At 33.7% G+C, this 27751-nt stretch overlaps 3 protein-coding genes across 4 annotated transcripts in view; 1 reads left to right on the forward strand and 2 right to left on the reverse strand.

Annotated features, from left to right (window-relative positions):
• Positions 1-6755, reverse strand: part of LOC144834491 (poly(A)-specific ribonuclease PNLDC1-like) — a 62373-nt gene extending 55618 nt beyond the window's left edge. The window contains exons 1-8 of one of the 2 annotated variants that reach the window (XM_078689311.1): positions 6638-6755; positions 5430-5528; positions 2958-3083; positions 2179-2215; positions 1912-1987; positions 1594-1641; positions 677-759; positions 362-462 (exon numbers count right to left, since the gene is read on the reverse strand). In XM_078689311.1, the coding sequence (XP_078545437.1) occupies positions 362-462; positions 677-759; positions 1594-1641; positions 1912-1987; positions 2179-2215; positions 2958-3083; positions 5430-5508 (550 nt within the window). In that variant the 5' untranslated portion in view covers positions 5509-5528; positions 6638-6755. Of the gene's footprint in view, positions 1-361; positions 463-676; positions 760-1593; positions 1642-1911; positions 1988-2178; positions 2216-2957; positions 3084-5429; positions 5529-6622 lie in introns of both variants that reach the window. The other variant, XM_078689312.1, reaches the window with a different exon arrangement.
• A 5128-nt stretch (positions 6756-11883) lies between these two features.
• On the forward strand, positions 11884-21830 carry LOC144834492 (RING-type E3 ubiquitin-protein ligase PPIL2-like). The gene is made up of 17 exons (XM_078689313.1): positions 11884-12017; positions 12560-12609; positions 12952-13000; positions 13208-13322; positions 13771-13822; positions 14545-14636; positions 14979-15144; positions 15983-16083; positions 16647-16691; positions 16811-16886; positions 17139-17245; positions 17659-17748; positions 18125-18158; positions 18360-18477; positions 19026-19215; positions 19758-19906; positions 20585-21830. The coding sequence occupies exons 1-17, from the start codon at positions 11986-11988 to the stop codon at positions 20679-20681; spliced, it is 1563 nt and encodes a 520-aa protein (XP_078545439.1). The 5' UTR covers positions 11884-11985; the 3' UTR covers positions 20682-21830.
• Positions 21815-27679, reverse strand: LOC144834504 (uncharacterized). Its single transcript, XM_078689330.1, has 9 exons — positions 27597-27679; positions 26230-26686; positions 25581-25631; positions 25195-25263; positions 24842-24971; positions 24319-24517; positions 23783-23898; positions 23197-23247; positions 21815-22847 (listed from the first exon to the last, which is right to left on the reverse strand). The coding sequence occupies exons 2-9, from the start codon at positions 26531-26533 to the stop codon at positions 22715-22717; spliced, it is 1053 nt and encodes a 350-aa protein (XP_078545456.1). The 5' UTR covers positions 26534-26686; positions 27597-27679; the 3' UTR covers positions 21815-22714.
• Between the last annotated feature and the right edge of the window lie 72 nt (positions 27680-27751).

Raw genomic sequence — 27751 nt, forward strand, 5'->3', positions numbered from 1 at the left:
ATTTGTAAATAGTTTCAATCGCAAGAGAAACTGTAAACCACCCAGGTAGCAATAATGCTAATATTAATCATGTGAAACCGAAAATTTATTATTAAGAGTCTTAGAAGTATGTAACAATCGTTTCTAATGTCATTCACCCTTTAATTGGTTATCCGCACCTTGACGGATAACTCCTTGTGATTTTCCTGAAGCTTGGGAAGGAAATTGACGAGTTACAGATATGAATTCATGTATCATTTTTGCTTGACGAGAGTTCTGACGACACACATTTTTAAAATAGGTGTTTTTTGCTAGTTGCTATCTCGCTAATTTGAACTATTTTAGTAAAATCAAGATTTCAATGTTAAAATGTTATATTAACCTCTATTAGTTGGTATTGTCATTTCATCTTCATTGTCAGCCTGCCTCAACCAATCTGATATCTTTGTAAATATTGGAGCGAAGTAGGATTCATTTAGGTCACTATAAAAAAAACATTTTAAATCTCGTATAAATATAATTTAAATCCACAGCATTACAAAAATGAATACATTAAAAACATCATCACACGTTTAAATGTAACATTCTCATATACTATATTATAAAACATTTACAAACAAATAATGCATAAGTTCTGTTTAACATTTTAAATCAATTAACAAAATTATCAATGTAATAACTTAATAGATGTCAATACCTAATGACTTCATCTTGATTACTTAATGTCCACAATCGTTCTTCTTGCTCATGAGTGAGAAACGGAACTCCTTCGTAAATGAACTAACAAATATAATTTCAATATTAACACAACACATAAATCAAAAGTTTCAATAAAGCAAAAACTTTGTTTTGAATGCTGTAAAGTGTGTGCCTTATTCTATTAAAACATTCTTGGGTAGGACCGAGAGGTGACCTAGTCTATCGACCACATTTTTTGGCAATGCCTTTTTTATTCAGGACCTCCATACTTCCCTCCCCAACAACCTCTCTACAACATGAAAGGTCTAGGCAGGGTTCAGTCTAAGCTACTAGCAATCACAGAATATTGTTTAGAAAATTGAAAGAGCTCCCTCTATTCAACAATAATACTCTGTTGCTCATTTACCTTACAACTACACTGCAGTCAACCAATTAGTGGACACCCCTATTAAGGAGACTCTTTTCTGGGAAATGTTTAACACTACAGCCAACCTATTAGAGGACACCTCTATTAAGGGGACTCTTTTCTGGGAAATGTTTAACACTACAGCCAACCTATTAGAGGACACCTCTATTAAGGGGACTCTTTTCTGGGAAATGTTTAACACTACAGCCAACCTATTAGAGGACACCTCTATTAAGGGGACTCTTTTCTGGGAAATGTTTAACACTACAGCCAACCTATTAGTGGACACCCCTATTAAGGGGACACTTTCTTGGATGCTGATGGTCTCCCGGGTTCTAGTCTAAACTCTAATGCATTTGTACAATTGTTACCAATTTTTGTGATCCAAAATATTATATTTACTTTCATAATAATACAATACACCAGCCTTTCTGGAAAACAACCCCTCTCTTCCACCCCACCCTTTTTATATAATATAATTGACTGCATTTTAATGTAAATATCCATACCTTATTAAAATCAAATTCATATTGACAGAGAAATTTCAGTGAAGATGCCTGCAAAAATTAAAAATATTTATATGAACTTCTTTCAACACCAACCAACAAATTACTATTTCTAGTACAGTAGATTATTAAAGGGACACCAACATTATAGGAACACCCATTTTAAAGGAACATTCTTATTAAAGGGACACCCTGATTAAACAACTTTATGTATGGTTTTTGACACTATGCCTATTCAGTGAACACCCCTTTTAAGGGGGACTTGTTTTGTCCCAAATGTGTCCCGTTAATGGAGGTTTACAGTAATTTCATTAAATTTACCTGACAGGAGAATCTTTCATCAATGGCTGTACAGCTTTGTGGGAATACATACACATTAAAGACATGAGCAGTGTAACTAAACAAAAATAAATATTATATAATAAGATACACATTCAGTATTTGGTTTAAAAATATATAGATTTCAAGAATAATGTAAATTGTTAACTTAACTTGTAAAATGTTATTCATTTCTTTCTTTATCTTTTTTCTACAAAGAACCCTTAGGCCTTAATTAAATAAAATAAAGCATTTAAAAATATTCCTCACCAATTATTGGTTGGATTGTGAGTAAAAGCTGCCAAACCTGAAAATAGAAATTAAATAGAAATGTATTTGTGTGAATTTGCCGGCATGGTGTAGAGGTCAAACAGGGTGTGTTCAGGTGGCTTTAGGAAGAAAGAAGTTGGAGATCAAGAAGAAGAGGTAATTCTGAAGCTGATTAGTGGCGAAGGTAAAAGAAGTTGTGATATTAGTATGCTTAACTTAACTTTTTATTGAGGGACTAAAACACACTTTCTACCTATTAATACAGTAGTTTTACGTACCCCGATTTTACGTTCCCTGGATTTTCCGTACGCATAAAATGACCGATGACGTCATCATTTTTAGTAAATAGTGTTATTTTCTTACATTGAGGGCGCAATTTAACAACAAACCACAAAGCCAAGGCTGTGCCTGAGCTGTGAGACAAGCCACACACACACGTGTATTACCCCTACAGCAGCGACTGCTTTTATTAATAGAAAATACAAGAACATTGATTTTTTATTTATAATACTTTATTTAAACATCGCACAGCCTGCATATACTTTTCTAGTTAGGCCTCACAGCTAGGCCTCACATCTAGCTAGGATTTGTCTAGGATATGCTAGTGACCACTGCGTGAGTCACGACAGCCTTTTTAGCTACGACCTACGTATCTTGGAGTCAATTTAAGGTCAACCTGGATTTGACAAATCCTATGTTTTACGTATGCCTTTTGGTCCCGTACCATACTGTATGAAAAAATGAAGGTTCTACTGTAAATACATGTACCAATAGCATACCTATCTGACTTATTGTAAAACTCTGACAATTCTTTTTCAGTTTCAGGTACCGTTCAGCTCCTCCATCAAACATCATGTTATTACAACTATCTTGAATGTGCAAACCGGTGAATTCTAAATCAATTGCTAAAAATAGAACATTAATATTTTTTTTATTGTCCCCAAAGCATGACAAATAAAAAATTACTTTGAATATTTTGTAGTTTATAATAAAAGTTATTCACTTCCATAAAAAAAACCAAAAATAAAGATTTTGCTTATAATATATATAATATATTTTTTCTTTTTTATAAGCAGAATCTTTACTTTTTTTAAATGGTTACATTTAACCAAAATTCTGACAACACAGGTTTAGTACAAAGGAAAGTATTTGCTTACTAAAGCTCTGCCTACACTATCAAACTTTATGTCTCCAGAAAATGTGATGTGCCCATACAGTATATGGTTGGACATGATGATGTCATACCACTACCATATTTAAGCATATCACTACCATATTTAAGCATAGCACTACCATATTTAAGCATAGCACTGCCATATATGGGCACATCACATTTTCTTGACACATAAAGTTTGATAGTGTAGACAGAGCTTATGGGGAATTAGAGACATTGGGGAGTTAGAAGGTATGGGTCGAAAGGGCAGTATTATAAACGTTAATCATGTCTGTGAAAAAGGTAAAAAAATTTGTTTAAATACTTTATTAGTAATAGTAGTTTTCTTCTGTTGTATTGTTTTTTTGTTGGAATGACATGCGTAATTAGCGACAACTTTTGTTGACCTCTTTTGTCATTGACACACTGTTTCTACAGTATTTGTCATGACAAAATCAGTCAAATAAAATAAACATTGTTATATCTGGCTAATCATATGCCTGAATTGTGATTTTCAGAAATTCCTCAGTATAAAAAATTTGCAAATTTTCATGCAAAAAGAGTACTTGTGTATTCTAATATTACATTTTTAGAATAAAAAGTCAGCGATTTCATGCCAACCAGCCTCAAGGTGAAGAGATCCCATTAATAGTATTTACTTTTTCAGTAAAACTAAGCATTTAATTTAATGTCTTCAGAATAATCAATACATTAGGATTGTAAGAGGCTATTTATTTATGGTTTTTACACATTTGTTCTACTTTTTTTTTTAATCCTACCTATTTTAATTTATGTACAGCGCATTGAGAGCTTGCTTATATGTGCTATATAAGAATGGACTATTATTATTATTACCACACACAAAAAAGATAGGGAGATCTGTCTTTCTACCAAAACCTTTATAGCCAGATTTTAGTGACATCATCCCTGTTCCCCATATATTCCTCTATTGTACATAATTATGAAGAAGTAGGTGCATTGGATTAGTTTAAGTCAATCTGGGATAATGACTAGGACTAGCTTGATTTCTTTTAATCCCATTGTATTAAAAAATCTTCTGAGGCATGCATGAGCGGAACTAAGTCACTATTTACAAGTGTAAAGAATGTTTAGTTGACCCAGTAATCATAATTCAATAAAACTTTATTATCCCAAACCCCAAATTTATTTGGTTGTGGTATACAAAGATTCATAAAACGTTTAAAAAAAACATAAAAAGGCAAGCACAACAATAGTAAAAATCTAACAAATTTTAACAAAACACAGAGAGAAACAAATAGCACACAAATAAAATTAGGTTAATATTGCACAGTACTATCTTCTTGGAGTACCATTGTAGGATCCAACTGCAGTAGGAATAAATGATTTATTATAGCGCTCAGTATTTATTTTTCTCATGCAGCTTTGAGGACTAACACAGAAAGAAAGTATTGGAAAGAGGATGAGTTTTATCCCTCATGAAAATTCTAATCTTATTTAAAATAAAGTCGTTTTTTTAACAATCCAGTGGTGTGGACTGGATTGCCTATAATCTTACTGTCTTGGTTAGTGATTCTATGAAAGCTTTCTCTGAAGGAATTGTAAAAACACGCCAAACAAAAAGTCATTCTACTTTGCACGATAGATTTATAAAAAATGCAATGTTCAAGGTGATTAAACATTCAAGATGATACAGTTAGTTTACTCAAGATAAGAATACTTAATCAAATAGCTCTTTATTTTTTTGTTGCAGCTTATTTTGTAAAGTGAAAACTGGTTAAATGGCGTTATATTATACATATTAATTAAATTTATCTCATTTCTGAATTATGGGATAAATAATAATTAGTGAGACTTGGTAATGATGCTTGGCTACCACTCGAAGGGTCCTGGGTTCTGTCACATGTCTGGATTTTTTCTAAGGACAAAATTACAACTCCACTCCCAAAGACTTGTAATAAGACTTTGTTTATGTAAAGCATCTTGTGTATATGTTTGTCTTGTGAACCTCTGAGGGTGCCTAATGATCAGCAATTGCTGGATGGATCACCCTCATTAAAATGGTAAAAAAAAATAAATACTTATTAATTAAAAAAATTAATAGATTATCATACTGTACCTATAAATGAACTTTTTTTGATTGCATCTTCAATTTCTGGATAAATTTCATCAAAATTAGACTTCAACACCTCACACATTGTATTGAATATTCACAAATCTACATAAAAACGACGAATCAGAGGTCAAGGTATATTCTTTTGTATTGTTTCTAAAAGCCAGACATATTTAATATGCATTCATTGTGTTTTTGTCAATTTTGCAGACTTATAAAATGAATTATTGGTCTTATGTAACCTCATAGCCTTTCAAAAGAAACTGAAAGGATATATTATTGTCCCTGAAATATACCATTTTAATGTAGAATAATATTTATTCACTTTTTCAAAAAGTGAATTAACAAAAAATCAATTGAAAAAACTGTAATTTACTAACTAAATTTAGTGTACAAGTTTAGGCACCGCAACTGCACCATGATAAAACAGTGTGAATAGTGTGCCTATGCTTTAACACTGTATCTTTTTTTCCATTGGATTTTAGCTGATCAACACAATAGATATGCAGCGAGATTATGTAAAAATGACTATTCCCAGGAATTACACTTCGGCATAACGGACAACAAAAACATCGCAACCCACAATCAACCCAGTCATAACAACAACTAAAGGTCGGGTCATAAACTCTAGTGTGATGCAGTTTTCCTGCTTTATTGGAGTATAAAGATCCAGATCCAATTTTTCTTTCTACAGAAACTTTTGTTTGCATACGACCCTCCGTTCAGGAATTACGATTTGAAATCCCCTGAAAACACTGTTATTTCTCAGCAGCACAGCATTGCTTGCCATTGATTGATTGAAGTTTCCGTTTCTTGAAAAAGGAGACGACTTGTTGGTGTTTACAATACAATGTTTATTTCTACCCATTTTCAAAATCATAAAAATAGGCCTTACCATTAAAATCTGGTTGACTCAGCATTAATAAGGCTTGGGATCTAGTCTGGGCCTAACTTAACTTTAACACATGGGTTCTATTCTAGCCCTAGACTAGTAGAGGCTAGCCCAGCAGGCCTAATATCTAGCTCTAGGCCTAGCTAGATTAGGAATGAGGTTGGTAGGTAGGAACCACCTCCTCCTCCTACAAACCTTGATGATAGCTAGCCTATTATAGATAGGAAATGCCTAGCTAGGGCCGAGCTGGATCCAATCTTTATATAGTTAGCTAGGCTTTTCGGATTCTTTTTATTAAATTACTTACTCGATCCTTACTTACACTTTAACTATATATTAAAGGGTATAACGTATAATAATGCGTGTGTGGAAATTTAAACACTGCGCGCATACTACACATACAATACATACACCACACATGTTGTTTGCATGCAGTCCCTTCTTTTTGCAGCTCCCGCCAAAGTCGTTGGTGGCGCTATATTTTGTGTTAAATTCATACGTCAGCGTATATTTAAATAATATGAAGCCTACGAAAACTTCTTGAAATTTTGCTAAAAAGCGGCGCAGGTTAATTTCATTAATTTTCAATTAATGTAATAAATTTTGGTTGAAAATGGCTCGGAAGTTATCCGTATTCTTGATAATTTGAAATGGTAATTTGATGCCACATTTAGGAAGATTCGTACGCCCAGCGAGCCATTAGGCCTATGATAGAAATTCGTAACATTCCTTTGAACTTACCTACCTAGGACATATGCATTTTTTTTTTGCGAGTAGGAGTAAAAATAATGAATATTGATATCATATGAAATAAGAGTGAAAGCCTAATTCAGGTAAGTAGCATTTGGACTTGTTTGCGATAACAAACAAAAAAGTCATAGGTCCATTGCCCACAGTGGGTATGCGCAACTTTTGAACCCAGTATACATGATTCCCAGAAACCAGGCCCATCCATCCAAATATGTTCCTATTACCTCAGCCAAAAACATAGACTACTGAGTACAATTTCACTATTCCCTGCCTAGAATGACCATAATAACTTTTACTGGATTTTGGTTGTTTTTATTTCTGAGCGTCGATCGTTGGTTACGTATTGTGCATATGCATATTATTAACGAAATCCCCCACCTTTTTGTCAAACTATAGAAACTTAGTGATTACAGAATTAAAGATTTAACGTGTGAATACAATGTAACCGATTCATTGTTATTTCGTTTAAACTGACTGAGTAAAGTGAAAGTGAAGTACTAACAATAATCTTACAGTAAGCCTGTCAGACACCGGTCAATCGGCACGTTTATCATGGTGGACGCGATCAGTAATAAACGAATGAAATTTAAGTTACTTTATTTTAAAGTAATGTTCATATTTCTAGCTATTGCTACTCAGTTTGCTGTGATGTCGGCTATAGTACCGATCGTACCCGAAATGTTACATTTTTCAGTTCATGGAATCTACTACGTTCAAAATACCACTTTGGGTCATCAGCTCACAATTGAAACAACTGAAAGTACCGCACTTCTTTTTGCAACACCGACAATTGTATCTATGTCTTTAACTCCGGCACTTGCGTACATAACTGATGTTTTCGGCGCCGAGAAACCACTGTTCGTTGGTATGTTGTCGCTTTTCATGCAGACTATAATTTTTGCTTTCTCGAGAGAATTATCATGGTATATTATCGGTGATATCTTTTTAGGAATATCGCTATGTTGTTTGACAGTATCAGGCATTTCTTCTATATTGAGCCCTTTTGCAGATTCCACAGTTCGAATGCAGTGTATTGCAATTCTTCAAATATTATACAGTGTTAAATTGTTAGGGCCTAGTTATGCTGGGTTCGTGTATAAGGAACTGGGCCAAACGTGGACATTTTTACCAATAGCAACACTAGTTTTTATCAATATAATATTATATTTGCTATGCGTACATGAAACTGATCAAATTCATGTTACAGAGCCTATAATAAAATGTGAATATCAATCGATAGATGAAGGATTGGAATTGGAACCAACTACAAAACATGAAACAGAACATAACCAACTCATTAAAAGTTTTTTACCCATAATCAAGGATATCTCTATGTCATCCGCGTTGTCCGTTTACACGTGTTCTAGTTTAACAAGAAGTGCACTTATGCCTGTGATTGCTTTATGGTTAAACGATAAATTTCACTCATCCTGGACCCCTCTTGTGTATGCCCCTGCATATATTCTACAAACAGTTGGAATAACAGTTGCGTATAATATAAAAACGAACCAATTCCTATGGACGTCAATATGTTTTGCAACCATAGGCGTATCAACAATATTATTACCGTTTTCTGAAACACTACCAATGGTTGGAGCATGTTATGGCATTTCACAACTGCTTTTTTCAATGATCCGATATTGGATGTTTGTGATTTTATCGGAAAGAGGTCGAGAAAAGTATCGTCATGTGTTTAGCCGGGTGCAGGCGCTCATCTCTCTATCTGAAGACATTTGTGCTCTTACAACGTCAATTTTGTCACCGATTTTAATGGGAATGTTTGGATTCAGAAACGTTTGTTTATTTTTTGGAATTTGGGCATTTATCTCTGTTTTAATATCTGTTATAAATCACTATATACAAACTCTTGTGAAGAATCATTGACCTGAATAATCTGTGCAATGCTTGATTCCAACTAAAGACGCATCAAAAGGGCACGTAAGCGCAACGCAAGTGATTTGACCAATCACGGGTATTGGATTATTCGAACTGTGGGTTGTCATTGGTCAACTTGCTTGTGCTGTGTCTATAGACGTCATTGCGCTGCGTCTCAGTTGGACCAAGCTTTATATCATGCAGCTCTTGTTATCAACTTTGTTGATTGACTTTGTTTGTGGTTATTGTCTTTCCACACATCTTAACCAAATATTTCACAGATATAAAATAAAACAAAACTTTAATATTACAGTACTTATCGGTATCTCATATATCTATGTAAATAATGTTGATGTTCAATTTGTCCTTATATAGGCCACTGCTCTAATTAATGTACAGCGCTTTTATCTTTTTTTTTTTTTAAAGCGCTTTATAAATCTATATAGACCTAGTAGTATACTAGTATAATATAGTATTATAAGTAGTAGTAAGTACTTTATAAGTTATTTTAGAAAAGTCTGGGTCTCTGTTGGTGGGAGAGAGGGTAATGCGAATATTCAAACTAAACTTGATTTAGTAGGCCCAACTTAGGCTCAGACTTATTAGAGAAACTGTAGAAATGTCTACCAATCTATCAATGCAATTATTGGTTTTTTTTTATGTTTGACGAGGGTGACCCAAAACAGAATATTACATACAGTGTAATTGACAGGGGAACTCACAACTTACAAGATATAGAAACACAAAAATCACAAACATGATAGAAATACTTAAGGGATTAATAAACAAAAACAGCACTGTGACGCAGTGGTTAGAGCATTGGACTTGCAATCAAGAGGTTGCCGGTTCAAGCCCGGCCCGGTCACTGCAGTGTTCAGTCCTTGAGCAATATTCTTTATCCACATTGTTCCTCCCCTCCCCACCCAGGTGATAGAAATGGGTACCGGTATGTAAAAAGTACTGGGAAGGTAAATCAGACTCGTTTGTGCGGGAGGAGTGGCGTACCCCCCACAAACATACACACTTAGTGGAGTCTGGCCCAAACGCTAAGGAAATGGAGATGAGCACCACGGCCGTTGGCATTAGCTTAGGTTTCGACTTTACCTACCTTACTTTACCTAAACAAAAACGATCCAATATGGATACAACATTAAATTATTGCACAGAAATAATTCCTTTTATTATTTCAAATTTTTAAAAATTGAACATTTTAAGTATGGTTTGGGAGAAACCCCTATTAAGGAGACACTTTCCTGCGAAATGTTTTAAAACTTAGAGCCAACTCTTACTCAGGGGACACCACTATTTTGAAGACAGGAACACCTTTGAATGTCAAATAGTTGATTCAAATTAACCAAAAAAAAAAAGAACTAAATAATTATATTCATTTATATCGTTATTAATACAAAAATGGATATCATAATAAATATGATAATACTGATGATACTTTCTCTGGTTTGAGAGTTTCTACTGGTTAAATTGTTGGCTGTTACATTCTCAATTCTTCTAAAATTCCTGAGTCCAGATCCATTATTATTCTTTTTGGTATAATTATTAAGGGGTCAATTTTGATGTTGTCTCCTGAATAAGAGTAAGGGGACTCTCTTTTTTTGGTCCAGAATGTTCTCTTAATAGGGTTCAACTGAATTTAAATAAGTTGATGCTCTGTATATAAAAGTTAAACTATTCTTGAATGTTTTATTGTTCTGGAGAAAAAAAAGTAATGACAAATGTCTTGACTGGCACTTAAAATATAATACAAAAGAAGACTTACACTACTAAGTTAGCCTACTAACTGACAATAAGTAATTGTCCAGTGGCCGTAATCACTATTCACACCAGGATACGGTAGACTCTGACCCTTTGAACTTTAACAATTCTCCAATCTTAAACAAAATTGAAAAGAGAAATCCTTCAATAGGCCTATATTGGCTAAACGAATACTTAAAGGGTATATAAAAGGAATTCCCCTGCACTTTATTGTGAATATTATTGTTATTATTTGTTCATTCTTCTTCATATTATTAGTAGTACCGTATTCGGTACTCAATTTCCAAAGAATAAAAAGTATAAAAAAAACATTTACGTGTGTACAGCGTTTGCTCAGGGATATACTCCTCCTCAAACAGCTATGAGTATAACAGTCATTTCTGCTCATATTTCTTGTATTAGGCCTATAATGAAATGTATCATACGTAGTTATTAAGGAGTGAGACGTCACGTCGTCATTGTTAAGTTATAAATCAATCAATAATTAATTTAATTACAAAATGAATACGACGTAATTTTACAGAAAAAAAAGGAATGGTCACACTAAAACAAACTAAAGGACAAACTGTCACGTCAGCGGATTTAATGAGTGGGTGTGTGACTCCCTCGATGATGGCGAATGATATAGGATTATGGGCGTCTACACTGATTTACTAATTCTATTAATCTACTTATTGCAGTTCTTTGAATCATCAACATTTTGTCACAAAGGCTCGGGCCCCACAAAGCACAGCTTTACTTCTCAAAAGTTGTTACCACTAATAAGGCAATTTCAATACCTAATATTATCACTATTATCAAATCGGCCAGTATCTAGAAATGTTAAATTAGTAGTATTTTATTTTGTATTGTATAATAATAGTTAAGTACCATGATATTATGTTGTGTAATGCGTTTCCATGCAGTACTGTATTAAATATTTGATATTGTAAACTTGTTATTCTGCAGAATTTTTAGGCAATATCATGTCAGTCACAATTATTTTGGGAATGGCCCGTTTTCACAATACAGTAATTACCTTGCTAATAGACCTCTATAATAATAAATACCATATTAATCACATGGTAATAATAAATACTTAGTTTAAAAAATAGTAATAAAGTAATGGAAATCGGAATTGTCATTTTAAAAAAAGGACATAGCCCCCTCTATCACAACACAACGTACATAAACATAAACTACCAACAAACGAATACGAAATAATAATTGCAAATTGTATTATTTCTTGTTTAGCCTAGTCCTACTTTTTGGGTTTTCCACAAACAAACAAGCAATATGGGGAAACGACAACATCAATCAGATAAAATGTAAGGTGTTTTATTTAATTTTTGCCGTATTAACCGGGACTGGACGTCGATAATATTAATATAAATATCGTAGGCTAGGCCCAACAGACAGGCTACTTTTCTCAGATGGCATACCAGCAGCTGACTGAGTTGAAGTGGTGCGATCTGCTGTCTGTTGGTCATACCATAGCATGACCTAGGCTAGGCCTAGTAGTAGAAAGTAGGGTTAGTGTGTCATTTTATGTTTGTAGTATGTTGTAGACAGCCACTGAGCATAAGTATTGGATGAAGAAAAAATTGTCACAGAATTTAGAAACTTCACATAAATATTAATTATTATTATTAAATTAATTAATAATTTTATGTGACCTAAACTTCTCAGACTCAGGTCCGAAACGTCCTGCTACCATCAACCACCTTCCATTTTTCAAAATGTATGTTTATATTTACTTAGTAAATTTATATTTATATTATTTATTTATTTATTTATATAATATAGCCACAAAGCATTTTGTTTGTTTGTTATTTGTCTTTACTACAGTATTTGGTTAATCCATTTTCAGGTATATTACGTCCAAAGAATGGACAAACTTATTTGGAGGAAAAAAGGCAGGTTAGTACATCTAACTGTTTTCTAAAAAGGTTTTATTATGCATTTTATTTGATCAAATTTTGTCTGCTATGAAAAGTCCTAAAAAATAGGACATGCATACTCACGCTTTGAAATATTCATAAACTCATTTTAAAACTATAGTATGTATTGAATATCATTTTTAATATAATACAGTTTATCAATAAAATGTTTAATTGTAAACTTTTAAGGTTGACCCTTAAAATGATATTTAAAAATTCCTTATGAAAGCGTACCTATGATTACAACTTGGTTATCACAAAATAGGTACAGTATAATATTTTACCTTTATTATATTTAAAAAAAATTTCTATTTACATATAGGAAAAAGTGGAAAGTCAGACTTCAAGCGATTACCATTTGATCATTGTAGGTAAGTAAATGAACTAAAATTAAAGAACAAATTTAACAAATAACTTTTTATTTATTTTTGCCTACAGTATAAATTATATTTATTTCTGTCTTGGTACGAATCTGTAATTGTCAAGAATTTTCTGTAAGTTGTACAAAAAGCAATAGATAAAGTAATTTGTTTGTCAGCACCAGTTAATCTTCCATTTTCTCTTTTTCTCCCTCCTAGCCTTTCTCTCCAGCCATTTGAACATCCTTATTGTACGAAGGAGGGTGTGATATTTGACCTTACAAATATTCTTCCGTTTCTGAAACGTTATGGAATTAATCCTATTACAGGAGAGGTAACCTTGATTGTTATAAATTGTATTCTTATTTTACAACTTTTTTAGGTTGTGACTAGTGTGGCAATTTAATTATAATTATTGTAAACATCTTTTGAAATTATGTAATTTTGGAACTTTAACATGTGACGATAAGAAAAAAAATGATTGGTCAAGAAAAATTGTTGAGCGTATCAATAAATGTAATATCACACCACTTTTTCAAATCTACGAAAGACGTGTTGCGCTCGAAATACAAAAATTTATGAATGATCGACTCGACGCATCCATTACATTGTTGTTATAACCAAAATAGGTCTGGTATTAGACTTTGTCCACCACGTAATATGTGATGTCGTTTTAGAAATTCTTTTGTGTCAAACTCTATTCCTATTGTTAACACTGGTGTCTCTAGAATGTTATTGGTAACAATACGTTTTTAACCTTTTTGAAACTTTTTGCATTTCAGCCAATGGACACAAAGGCCTTGGTAAAGTTGGCTATTCACAAGAATTCTAATGGTAAGTTTAGTTAATGTATTTTGTCAATTGTATGACCCACTATACGACCCCTGGTAGAGGTGAGTCATTGGTGCATCATTTACAAATAATTATTGGTACAGGGATGTGTCAATAAAACGTAAATGTTGAAACACATCAATGAACAATGGTGTGTCAATGTCCTTCACTTTACTACCCATCATATAATAAAAAAAAACCATGGTTATTTGTTCTTCAAAATGGGTGTCTCATGGTTACCTAAAGGTAAGTCACTTTTTGATGCAGGGGTGTGTCATGGTATTAAGGTATGACACACATCGGACAAATGACACACCTCTCCTGTGGATCGAATTGTGGGTCATACAATTGTGCATAGCTGTATACAGAAGAATATTTTTGGCACCCTCCCTAAATTAAGGGTATTGTTGTTGTCATATATTTCCCCTCATCTAACCAGAAATTGTCCCCTTAATAGGGTGTCATGTGAAATTATGTGTTTGGATTGTGGATGAGTAGAGAAGTGAGAGAGGTGAATTAAGTGTGGAGTAGTGAAGTTTGCTTAGTACAAAAATCATATTAATGGATGACTATCTCAGAAACAATAGTTGGCCAAGCTCAGCGCCATTTTGCTTTTTCCAATCATTCAGTAAATTATCTCATGTAGGGCTTAAACGACATATGAGTGGTAAGTGTGGTTATACTCAATTATTTGTTAATATTAGTGTTTTCTTAATCATTCATAGGAAAGTATCATTGTCCAGTTACATTCAAGATTTTCACAGACAACTCTACTATTGTGGCTATCAAAACCACTGGCAATGTGTACGCACAAGAAGTAAGTTTGGTTGAATTATAATATTTAAAAATACAGTTTGATAAAAAGGCTAAAAAATGCACCCTAACTTATTAAAAAAAATTCCCCCTAACTTATTTAAAAAATACCCCCTAACTTACTTTAAAAAAAATTCCCCTAAATTATTAAAATACTTGTGCTCAATAAAGTGAGCAATATAGCATAATGGTAAGATATATTGCCTAGCCTGTGAGAAGCATGTGTTTAGGCTAAAAAATGCCTCGTAACCTATTAGCATCACTTTGCTTGTACCTAGTTGGCTCTCTAGCCAATATTATATCTATGGCACCATTAAAGTGACTTAAACAACTTTATTTTTTGTAGGCAGTTGATCAATTAAACATAAAAACAAAGAATTGGAAAGATCTTTTAAATGATGAACCATTCACTCGCAAAGACATCATAACGTTACAAGATCCAAACGATTTACAGAAATTTAACATTAGTGCATTTCATCATGTAAAGAACAACATTAAAACAGAAACAGAAGGTAAGTTATACAGGACTCAAATGTTGTATCCTTGACCGTAGTGTTAAAACATTTATTGCCTTTCTTTTAACAGGAAAGTGTCCCCTGATTAGAGAGCCTTCTGAATAGGGTGTCCCCTGAATAGGTGGTGTCCCCTGATTAGAGAGCCTTCTGCATGGGGTGTCTCCTGAAAAGGGTGTCCCCTGAATAGGGTATCCCCTGAATAGGGTGTCCCCTGAATAGGGTGTCTCCTGATTAGAGAGCCTTCTGAATGGGGTGTCTCCTGAATAGGGTGTCCCCTGAATAGGTGGTGTCCCCTGATTAGACAGCCTTCTGAATAGAATGTCCCCTGAGTAGGTGGTGTCCCCTGATTAGAGAGCCTTCTGAATAGGGTGTCCCCTGAATAGGTGGTGTCCCCTGATTAGAGAGCCTTCTGCATGGGGTGTCTCCTGAAAAGGGTGTCCCCTGAATAGGGTATCCCCTGAATAGGGTGTCCCCTGAATAGGGTGTCCCCTGATTAGAGAGCCTTCTGAATGGGGTGTCCCCTGAATAGGGTGTCCCCTGATTAGAGAGCCTTCTGAATGGGGTGTCTCCTGAATAGGGTGTCCCCTGAATAGGGTGTCCCCTGATTAGAGAGCCTTCTGATGGGGTGTCCCCTGAATAGAGTGTCCCCTTGTTGCAAATGGGGTTCTACTTTATTTACCCTTGTATGTATCCTCGCTCCTCACCTCATGGTTTCTAGGTCCAGAAGACGACCGACATACATCGATTGGCCATGACCTGGGTTGGTTGTCACTCCTCGCTCCTCGCAAATCGAAATTTCCCTAATATTAATTTTTGAATGTTCATAATTTTATAGAGGAAAGAAAAGCTAAAGGAGGATCAAAATATTATTTGAACAAGACAAATGCAGAAACAGATGATATCTTATCAGAATTATATCGGGACTACAAAGCACCTGTAAGTACATCCTTGCCATTTGATTGGTTAATTACGCATCATGTGTCATTCATTATTTTGTACTAATGAATGATGAACAGCACTATTAAAGATGTATTGTACCTCTGAAAAATTTAATTCTTAAAATTTGTTTTTTAATATGCCATTTTAATGTCATATAATAGTTAACCACTTTGACTCAAAATTGGATCAAATTTATTTACCTGAAAATACTGTAATTTAAAGAGAAAAAAAAATAGTAAAATTGGCTGCCAGCCAATTAAAATTTTTTTGTTGTTGAATTTAACCATTTGTTTTGTCATTTTATAAGTGAAAACATTATTTTTGTGCAGAAGTGATTAACTTAATTAAAGCTAAAAAATAACCTATTCAAAGTCTGATTTAATTAATCTTCATTTTTCTTCAGTTTTTTGGGGACAATACATCTTTAAACGTTCAGCTTTTGATAAACGTGAGGTAGTTGACTGGACTGCGTTAAAAAATCAACCTGTAATTCAGGCTATTTATAACTGTTTGTATAATATGTTTTTTATATTATATATTAGATTGTTTTTATCTTGTAGGAGAAAAAGGAAGAAGTTGTCAAACATGCAGATTCATTCAATGCCGTACGTATCTATTTATATTTAGTCTTAAGCTCTGTCTACACTATCAAACTAGTTTAACAAAAAAGTGTGATTACAGGATGGATAATCCATACTTTTAATGACATTTTAATACTTTGCAGGCCCATTACAGTACTGGCAAGGTTGCTGCTGGCTTCACATCGACTGCTATAGATATTGAGACAAAGCATGAAGCTGGTAAGAAAAAGCATGTTTTCTAAAAAATTATTAAAAACTTTATAAAAATTTAATATTATTCACAAAACGAAAAAAATTGTCAACATTTTTGTTTAGTAGTAAACCAGACTAATACTGATATATATATTTTGTTAATTTTCATTAAAAAAAAAACATAAAAAAGCATATTGAACTATTGAATAACAATCACAATAACAATTTATTGTCTTGTGTATTTGGATTTTTAAAAAAGTTGAAAATTGTGTATTTCAGCGGTGATTGACGAAGACATTATCCGATACGAGAGAGTAAAGAAGAAGGGATATGTTAGGTTAACAACAAACAAAGGCACATTGAATATTGAACTGCACTGTGAAATGGTAAATTTCTGATTGCAGGTCAATATTGAAAGGTCACCTTTTTAATTACCGCATACCACAACATAGAGAGATCCGTTTGTTGACAATCTATACCAAACTCCCAATATTTAGAAACGTCATCACGGTTCACCATTTCCCTCTATTTTGTTGTCTTTGATTTATTTATTTATTTATCCTAAGCATTTTTTATATATTTTGTAAAAAACTAGAAACCCTTTGGAAACAGCCTCTTTGTATGCATCCCCTTTTTTATTCATCGGCAAGTTCTAACGTTTTTTTTAAACATTAATTTCCGGAATAAGTTACAAGGTATTAATCAATGGAGCTCTATTAAGAGGACACTTTGATGTGTTTCCAAAGATGTCTGTTATTAGGACTTCTACTGTACTTCTCTATCTATTTTGTTTTTTTAGGTACCAAAAACATGTGAGAATTTTATGAAGCATTGCAGTAATGGGTATTACAACAACACAGTGTTCCACAGGTCTATAAAAAACTTTATGGTAAGTTTGTAAATAGGGATAAAGGTAGAAGGCTATCTTCCATGTAGGTGGGTAGGGAGGTGGAATAGTGTGAGCAGTCCTTTAGATTAGATATATCTAAATGCCTAAATAGATATCTGATCGGCATCAAATTTTCTACAATTTTTTCTAAATCCTTGTCTACACTATCAAACGTTATGTGACAAACAAAATGTGATGTACCCATATATGAACATGATGATGTCATATCACTACCATATTTGACCATATCACTACCATATTTGACCATATCACTACCATATTTGGGCACATCACACTTTTTTTTGTCAAACTAGTTAATTTGATAGTGTAAACAGAGCTTAATACATATAATATAATACAATTTATTCTATTACAGATTCAAGGGGGTGATCCAACAGCAACTGGCAAAGGTAAATTATTTGTCCAAACATTCATATAAAACTAGCCACAAATAAGAATTAAAAATATGGAAGGCTAAAGATGACAAAATCTATAAGCGTGTTTGGTTGAGGCAACTTTGTTGTATCATTGTTTATGTACATCACAATATATGAAATTGTTTTCATCGATTTCTTTTGCCTAAAGTGTATGATTTTTTTTTTCTTGTGAAGGTGGAGAGTCTATATGGGGAGGAGCATTTGGAGATGATTTTAAACCAAACTTAACTCACACAGGCCGTGGAGTATTAAGCATGGCTAACTCGGGAGTAGATACTAACAAATCGCAATTGTAAGTTTGATTGCAATATCTTTATTTTTTTAATATCTTTTCTCAGCGGAATTCAGTTGGTACTTAGGGTAGTGTTCTAGAGACTTGCCAAAGTTTTAGCCATGCAATGGACCCAATTGACTTGTGGTTACACTTCTTACTAGAAAATAGATGATCTTAATTGGATCAGATTATCCTTTATTGATACAGTGTATTCTTAACATACCGATCATGCCGGCATTGATTGAAATATTTATTTATACTGGGCAACCTCTTCAGTCCAAGACTGGTCTCCCAGAGGGCCCAGTTATGATCATTGGCTGTATGTGTACTAGTACACCGTGGTAACTCGTCTCGAAAGATGTACTGGGTTCTTTAAAGTGCACATGAGCTAGATGTGCACACTGGACCTACGGTTTATAGTCCTTATACGGGAAGACTCATACCACCAGAACCAGATTTGTGTTTATATCATGTCCTATTCAAAGGTTTTCAGGCTTCTTACACACCACCAGAACATAGATGATAACTCTATCCTTTATTGATACAGTATATAATTCTTAACATAGTTTCTTAACATACCGATCATGCCGGCATCTTGATGGAAAACACACTGTGTTTGGTCGAGTGGTTGGCGGCTTGGATACGCTAACTTCTATGGAGAAAATTGAAACAGATAAAACCGACAGGCCTAAAGAAGAAATTAAGATAGTGAAAGCTTCTGTATTTGTGAATCCTTATGAAGAGGCTGATGAACAAGTAAGTAGCCCATTACAACATATTGTGTTAAGTTCTGTTTACACTATCAAAAAGTGTGATGTACCCAAATATGGTAGTGATATGTCATCGTGTCCATGTATGGGCACATCACATTTTTTTGTCACATAAAGTTTGATAGTATAGACAGAGCTTTAGGCTTGGATGAGTTAGTTTTTGGCATATATTTTGTTTATATTATGGGGGTTTAAAAGACAATTCTCCTGTTTCTATTAAAATCCCAAACGAACAGTTCAATTAAAAAAATGTTGCATTGCAGCTAAAATTGCTCCACAAACATCTTTTTAAAAAGCGGAATTTGATGATCGAGACCAGAATGAATTGGTGTTTATAAAACCGTATTAAAAAATCTTTTTACGTGAACATGTTGGCAAGAAAATACTGTTCTTTGAATGTACGGTATTTAATTCCGTATTCTCTTGCTCAATAGAAACAGGCCCTGTATATTTTAATTTAAAAAATGTAATCGTTTTTGTGTCTGCTGATATTGATAATAATTGTGAAGCCAAACATTATATTCACAGTTGGCAAATGACAGGCAAAGAGTAAAAGACGAAGAAGCTGCCAAAATGGCGGCAGGACCTTCCAAACCTGTTAGTAAGACATCAGATAAACCAGTAGTATTTCGATCAGGTGTTGGAAAATACATAGCAAGTTCAAGTAGTCCATCAAGGTATTCAAGTATATTCATGCACCCATAAAATCTAAATATAAGAAGCTGTCGTAAGATCTGTCTACACTATCAAACTTCATGTGACAAAATGTGATGTGCCACTACCACTACCACTACCATATTTGGGAATATCACACTTTTTTTTCCAAACTAGTTTGATAGTGTAGACAGAACTTTAGATACATTCGAATCCCTATTAAGGAGACACCGTCGGGCCCCAACAAAGTTTCCTCTATAAGTGACGCAGCGACATATTGATGCAAAGTACTGTATTGTGTACACACAAGTGGGAACCAATGACACAACAGTGCTGCAAACATAGCTACGGGAAATCAAAACAGTTTGATTTCACGCAACAACGGAAGGCAAGAACACTGGAAAACATAGTACAGTACGTAGCCAAATACCAAGTCAAAAGTCTATGGCAACTAATGTTGACGTGGAACTAAGCAGGTGTGATTTCACACAGGTGGGACAAACACAATTTCTTATCTTGTGTAGGGTGCGTCGCTTGTGGGAACCACGCTTCCATGAATAGCAGTTGGCAGTGTTAAAATATTTCCTCATTTATGAATATGGGTGTCCCAAAGAAGGGGTTGTAGCGGCCATTGTATTTTCTGGTGGTGCAGTCTTTATTCAAGAAGTAATTTAATTATAATATTTCGTTGTCTTTTCCAGCAACAAGAGAGAATCAGATGAAACAACCACGATCAGTTCTAGTAGAAAGAAGAAAGTTAAATCATCCCACAGTCTGACAAACTTCAGTGGATGGTGATTGGCTACTTGTAGTAGGCCTCAAGTCTTATATAACCCCTTCACTGATTGGCTACCCAGATTTCCACAGTACCATTTCATAATTTATGGACAGGGAATGAGCTTCTTGTGACTATAGTTCGAAATCTAGTTGTTGTATACTCTGTATGACCGACTGATACCAGATTCTATAACTGGACACTTTAATTTTTGGATAAAAATATTTCAGAGGGAATCTGTACAACATACATGATGCAGTGCTCAACAAATATCACAAATGAAATCATTTTTTTGGCATTCTGCTATAGTTTAATCGTCCACACATTTGTTGAAATTAAATTATGTTGCAAAAGCACCAACCTTCATAATACAGTACATGCAATTATTTTTCATGTAAAATAAAGGCAAACGCTGTAAATTAAACAAAGTAGGGGTTCAGTGCACAATTATTCATTTGGATAGTGTTGATGTATTGGCGAAATTGTTACTGTTGGCCTATTACTGTATATCTATAGTGTACATACTGTACTTCAAATCTGCCATATTGCAGTGCCACCACAATACTCATTTTTAATATGGTGCCATTATTGCATAAAACATTTTCGTTGCCATATATAAATTATGAGGTAAATTTAATTATTTTTCTATGATAAGATAAATGAAGCAACTTAAAACTGAGGCAGCAGAATTGCAATCACAGTGTTTCCAATTTACAGCAGTAGTTTCTTAAAGTAATACAGCTAACTTTGGTAAATCTTGGTTCCCACTAGGATTAAACAAACATCATTATTGAGCACCTTTAAGTCACTACTCAAAACTCGCATTTTCTGATATTTTTGGCAGCGCCATGAGCAATGACTGTTGGAATATATAAATCGAACGATTGATTGATGCAATGAGTTGACAAATCACAAGCAACAGTTCGAATAATCCATTACTAGTGATTGGTAAAATTACTTGCGGTGTGCTTACGTACTTGCATTGCATCCTAGTGGGAACCAAGCATTAGGTGTACCTTATAAGGAATAAGTGTAAAAATAAATATGTATTCCTGCAAAAGCATGTACAGTATAAGTAATGTAAAATAACCAATGTGCTGCTGTCTTTTTATATATGGCAGAAAGTTTAAATTAATAAAAACATTTATACAAAATCTGAATCTTTGTATATTTATTTTTTACTTTACAACACTGGTTGATACCAGCATGAAATTAAGGCATTTAATATTCTGTGTTTTAGGTTAAAAGCTTCCTATTTCACTGCAATATTTCTACAAATTCACAAATAAAGTATTTACATAAACTGCTTTTTCTCTACTGAAATATACAAAAATATTTAAAATGTCCAGAATTTATTTTAAAATGTGTCTAATAGAGTTGTCAAACACTGGTAATATAATTTCAGTCAACTTTGTTAATACAGAAAGACAGGAATTCCATGTTGGATTTCACTGCAATTTGAGTTTGGGAGGAAATATGGTCACTCATCAACATTTCATTTTGGAAAGGGGCTGTGGTTCTTGCAGTTAGAGACAATTTATAATACAAAATCAATGCCAACAATGTAGAATTTTCATTCAAAATCTTCATTTCACAGAGTTGATTATCTTAAATTGTACACAGAATATGACATCACCGTGATTGATGACATCATCATGACTGACGACATCATCATGACTGACGACATCATTATGAACTGATGACATCACAGCAAAATTACATCACTAAATTTCCTGTACTATCTCTCCACTCATGAAATATTATGTCCAGTATCTATGATACAGTGTCACTTATGTATCACAAGTGGTGCATGTATTATGTTAAGGTTATTACCTATAACACAGGTGTGATATGTGATATATATGTGATACTGTATCACAGAATTTGCCTATGATGCTGTAGAAATTATAGAAATAGCTAACCATATACATTCAAATTTAGTACATGATGCATTAAAAATTGATTTAAAGGCTAGATTAAAAGATTAGTAAAAGAAAGCATGATATTTTTTTTTCCAAGTTTAATTACTTTAATCAGCTGATTAAAAAGTACTAATTTAGAATGAAACTTGTGTGTGTTTTTGTCTTTTAATGGCTTCAACTCGTCTCTGTCGCTCTGCTACTTTGTTGCCGTGAGTCTGAGGGAGCGGAGGTAGCGATATCGTGTCTTTTTGAAAAGCTGAATCGGGTCTGAAAACAAGAAAAATCAACATCACAATAAAACAAAATCTATGTAGCCATGAACAAGTTAAATAAAGCTCTGTAAACACAATCAAACTAGTATGACAAAAAAAGTTTGAGGTGCCCAAATATGGTAGTGATATACCATAATATGGTAGTGATATGACATCATCATGTCCATATATGGGCACATTTTGATAGTGTAGACAGAGCTTTAGAAGAATAAGTTTTATAAAATTCACAAATAGTCTCAAAAGAATCTAGATAATGATCAAATAGATCAACAAAATTAAATTCTAAATAACATAATATTAAGGGAGTAACTAGTTATTAAATTTTATATCAAGAAATGCCTTACATTTTCCTTGAGTGATTCTTCAAGGCAACACGAGGGGATTTTCCTTCACCCCTGAAAGAACAAAATAAAGCATGTTATTACAATTGTAACATGACTGAACAGTGACTTAGCATCCCATTGTGTGGGGGGGGGGGGGGGGGATGGGAAGAAGAGAAGGAGTTGCCTGGTCAAATTGTAATTTCACTCTTCCCTGGTCAAACGTCATACTTAGTAGTAAAAAGAAATAGACAAAGAAAACATATTTCACACAAATCTGCATTAACAGTAACAACAAATATTGTAGTTTGATTCTCCAAAAAAAAGGGTAATGTATGTTTTAACAGCCAACCCCTATTCAGATGACACATCTATTAAGGGGACACTTTGTTGTGTCTTAAAGGTATTACTTTAAAGCCGTCTACACTATCAAACTTTATGTGGCAAAAAAATGTGATGTGCCCATATATGGACATGATGATGTCAGTATCAGTAACATATTTGGCCATATTACTAACATAAATAGGCATATCACCACCACATTTTGGCACATTACACTTTTTTACAGAGCTTTATAGGGTTCTAACTACTGTATATCATAAGTTCTTACTCTGCATTGGTGTCACCATCTTCCTCTGCTATATATGCTTTGGCTAATAAATATGCATCTGGAGTCCACTTATGCGAGTATAAAACATCTTTTAGATCTGCTTTTAACCTTGTAAGCTGCAAAAAAAGTACAACATTGTGAGTACTATCACTGTATATTGATTACCATATATCCTCCGGTATAGTCCCACTTCAGGTTTAATCCCACACATAACAAACATATCCACGGGTAATAGTCCCAGTATTGACTTTTGGTCTCTAGCCAGTTTAGATGAGTTTTTACAAGAAATGCTTAATACCAATCTTCTTTCCTGAACTAGGGTTTCCTCGGGTATAGTCCCACCACTAAAGTCGGCCCAATTTTATGGGTGGGATTACAGGTATACCAGAGGATATACGGTAATTATTCCTTATTAATAAATGAAAAAAAGACACAATTACCAAGAGACTGTGGCTGTAAATATATGACTTAAGTGAAAGGAAATATCTCACTTAATTGTGATGGAATCACAAAAAACAGGTGTGGGCTACACATACCTCATAATTTTGTCGTTCATTAGACTCTTGTAGATGACGTATAATAATTTCACATTCGTCCAGAGTTGGAGAGCGTGGCGAGGAATCAGTGGGTCGTTGGATTTTGAGCGGCCTAGTTGACACAGGCATAGGGGGATCTGGGTGGGACATACCTCGATGTGGTGGGGTCGTTTGTTGACCTGTTTCAATATTTGGTGTCCTACAATGTAAAATTTGAATTTGTTGTAAAATTGAGTTGTTTCTTATATATTTATTTCTATCCATCCAATGAGAGAGAATATTTGTACATTTCCACATTTTTTGGTACTGCAAGCAGGATATCAGAATGTTTGAATGGTTTTTAGCTACATTTGAAACACTGGTGTGGGTATCTTTGCTAGTTCTCAATATGGCATATCTATAAACATATTTGCTGATATTTTGTTACATTTTAAAAAAAGAGAATATGTATAATTATATAGATGTAAATGCCATTTGACACTGCACCATTTTACTGTTGACAATGTAAGAATGTTACACACACCTTCTGTTGATAGCTTGCTCCAACATTTGTTGCAGATATAAGTTTCTATTGCGCGCTTCTTGTAGGGCGTATCGTAACTCGCGCTGTTCTCCTTCTAGGAAGCGCGACTTAAATTCGTCCAATGAAACAGCTAAAAAAAAGAAAGATATACATAGATTATTGATTCACAAGTTGATGATGATGATTATGATGAGTATGATAAAAAAGAGGATGAATGATGATTATGATGATGAATTAGGATGATGTATATTAAATATTGCCATGATTTGTATCCTATTATTGATCATTGTCATAAAGATGATGATGTCATGATGATGGTGTTCTTGACTATATACCAAGTTTTAGAAATCTACCTTGTGCAATAACAGGAACATTTTCTTCTGCACTTGTTAATGATTTTCTACTTGATTCATTACTATTATCTAAGACAGAAAACATTCATTTCAAATGTAAATTGATCGATCATACTGTATCTTCTAATATTAGAACCAGAAAGAATTTTGTAAAATGATCAATGCCACTTATATAAATCAACACCTGCATAAATCGCTTATGGTTGCATGAAAGCTAAAGTTAGAATGTCTATGTACAGTATTTAGACTACTGTATTGTCATTGCATAACACAACACACTATTTCTAGAGGTTAATTAATTATTACTACAAATAGCTGGCCTTCAGATATTTTACATAACATTCAATAATATTTTTGAAATGTGGCTTTGAATTCTGTCAAATTACCTGTACCAGGTGGGCTATTTCCTCTTGCCATTATTACTTTAAAATGTAAATCTGCAAGAAAATTTATATAAAGTTTTAAAATGTTTTCAATCGTAAAAGTAATCTGGGCGTTGATTAGTTGATAAAAATGATTGTCCTGCAAAAGGACAGTAGGTTCAAATCAAGTTAAAGATTGTTTATCATGTTTTAAAATGGAATATTCAGTTGAATATCATAATGGTTAACAAATCACTGTTTTTAATTAGTCTGAATTGCTATTCATTAATTTATTGAGTATTTAATGAAGCACTAGTCTATGGTATAATCAGACAACAATATTCAGGTTGCCATAATGGGATGTGTACAAGTGTTTTTCTGTGATTTCCATAATTTTTACTAGGTCATCATATTTTAGCCTAGTGCTGTATAATCTTTCTTTACCTACTTACAGTTACATGCTGCTGGTTCTCAATTACAGTAAGGGCACAATGCAACAATGTAGCTGTAACGCAAGTGAGTTGGCCAATCACAAGTGATAATTCAGGTGAGCTATCATATTGTGATTGGTCAAATTACCTGCGGTGTAAATATCTCTTTGCGCTCAAGTGAGAACCAAGCTTTACTACTATAGACTTCTCTATGAGAATTTAATGTAGTTGTAAAACTTTACCTTTATTTTCCAATTTCAATTTTCCAATTTCTTCATGTAAACTTCTAAGTATCTCTTCGTGTTGATGTTTTAAAAAGTCAATACTCTTCTCAAGGTGATGCAATCTAGCTGTTTGATCCATATCGGACACTGAGCTATCTAGATCAAAATTGTCCCGTAATTCTCTAGCCTTAGTAGGCGGAGGCAGCACTTGTAGCTGATCACGTAGAAATGGCTTAGGATACCGTGATTTGTCCATAGAGCTAAGCCTAGGCCATTGCGGCAGGTTTTGTAACCTTGGTAGGCTTGAGGATGACATTGACATGATAGTTCTTGGATTATTAAAACTCTGTTGCAAAACAGCTGCTGTATCCTTCAGTTTTAAATAATTTAATTCAAACTCAAATTTGATTGGTCATCATTAGTTTGATCCTCAACATCTCAATAAATTTAACTGCTCATCTGCACAAGTAAAAGTCTGAAAAAAAATCATTAGTTACAGTAAGTAGTTTAGTTAAAAAAGGCAATACTGTAACGTCGGGTGCCTTTGAACCTTGTACTGTTTCCCCACTTGGAGTGACACCTTTAGTGTAAAATTGTTTTATGAAAATGTTCAGTGGAATACTGCCTGCCTACAGTATCTGGAATACTGCAGGCATATGATTTGTGATGGTAGTGTAGTTCCGAATTACCAATTTGACTTTGTAGGTTCATTGTAATTATTGAAAATAACTTCTACAAAAAGTTGGATTTCAGCAGATTTCGAGCTTTGAATGTGAACGTTACATGTGTATATCTATAATGAATGCCAACAAACATACAGTATCAAACTTCAAGGGTCAATAAAATAGAAATCTGTAATCAGATAATTGTTAGCTTGTATGAAATATATGTAAAAAATCAGTGATAACTGCGATAGGCTATTACAAACATCTTTTTGAGATAATAATGGCACACCAGTCACAGTTATTTACATTTTATTTTAGCCAACATATAAATTAAATCTTTCATTTACATACAGAGTAACTTACACTCTCACAGTAGTCTTACACGTTTAATTCTATGAAATCCCAATACAAAAAGGGCTAGGCTAGGCCTACTACAGAGTGTGTCTGACAGGATATCTGTGCACTTTTATTTCTTACTACTATCCTATTCCCATGCCTACTTTTGAGAGGCTCTGCTCAGCAGAGCAATCTCAGCACCACCATCCATGAGTCTCTCTGTCTGTGTAGTGTGTGTGCTCAGTTAAATACTCTATTAACTAGACCTACTGTAGCCTGATATTTGTAGGTTACATACATCGCCTACAACTTCATATATTACTTCATAAATAAAAAAAAAATACTACTTTAAAACTACCAATATATTGCATCAAAAATACTTACTTATACTTTGTCACAAAAACACTACTTACTGCGTTGTTGCCTGCTGTTTATTCAGAGACATCATTTATGTTAATGAGTTGTTGCTATGATGGTGGTTACGACACTGTTACCTTTTTCATAAACTCTTCGCTAAATTTGTGTAAAAGATGTCTTTA

Source organism: Antedon bifida, chromosome 2, assembly GCF_963402885.1.
Source record: "Antedon bifida chromosome 2, ecAntBifi1.1, whole genome shotgun sequence".
Lineage (NCBI taxonomy): Eukaryota > Metazoa > Echinodermata > Crinoidea > Comatulida > Antedonidae > Antedon > Antedon bifida.

Coding starts and splice junctions, on each gene's coding strand:
- LOC144834492 (XM_078689313.1), top strand. CDS start 11,986: ATGGGGAAACGACAACATCAATCAGATAAAAT. Junction 13,823..14,544: donor TATTCACAAGAATTCTAATG/GTAAGTTTAGTT, acceptor AATCATTCATAG/GAAAGTATCATTGTCCAGTT. Junction 16,692..16,810: donor ATGCAGATTCATTCAATGCC/GTACGTATCTAT, acceptor AATACTTTGCAG/GCCCATTACAGTACTGGCAA.
- LOC144834504 (XM_078689330.1), bottom strand. CDS start 26,533: ATGTCAATGTCATCCTCAAGCCTACCAAGGTTACAAAACCTGCCGCAA. Junction 25,264..25,580: donor AAATAGCCCACCTGGTACAG/GTAATTTGACAG, acceptor TTTCTGTCTTAG/ATAATAGTAATGAATCAAGT. Junction 24,518..24,841: donor GAGCAAGCTATCAACAGAAG/GTGTGTGTAACA, acceptor TTTACATTGTAG/GACACCAAATATTGAAACAG.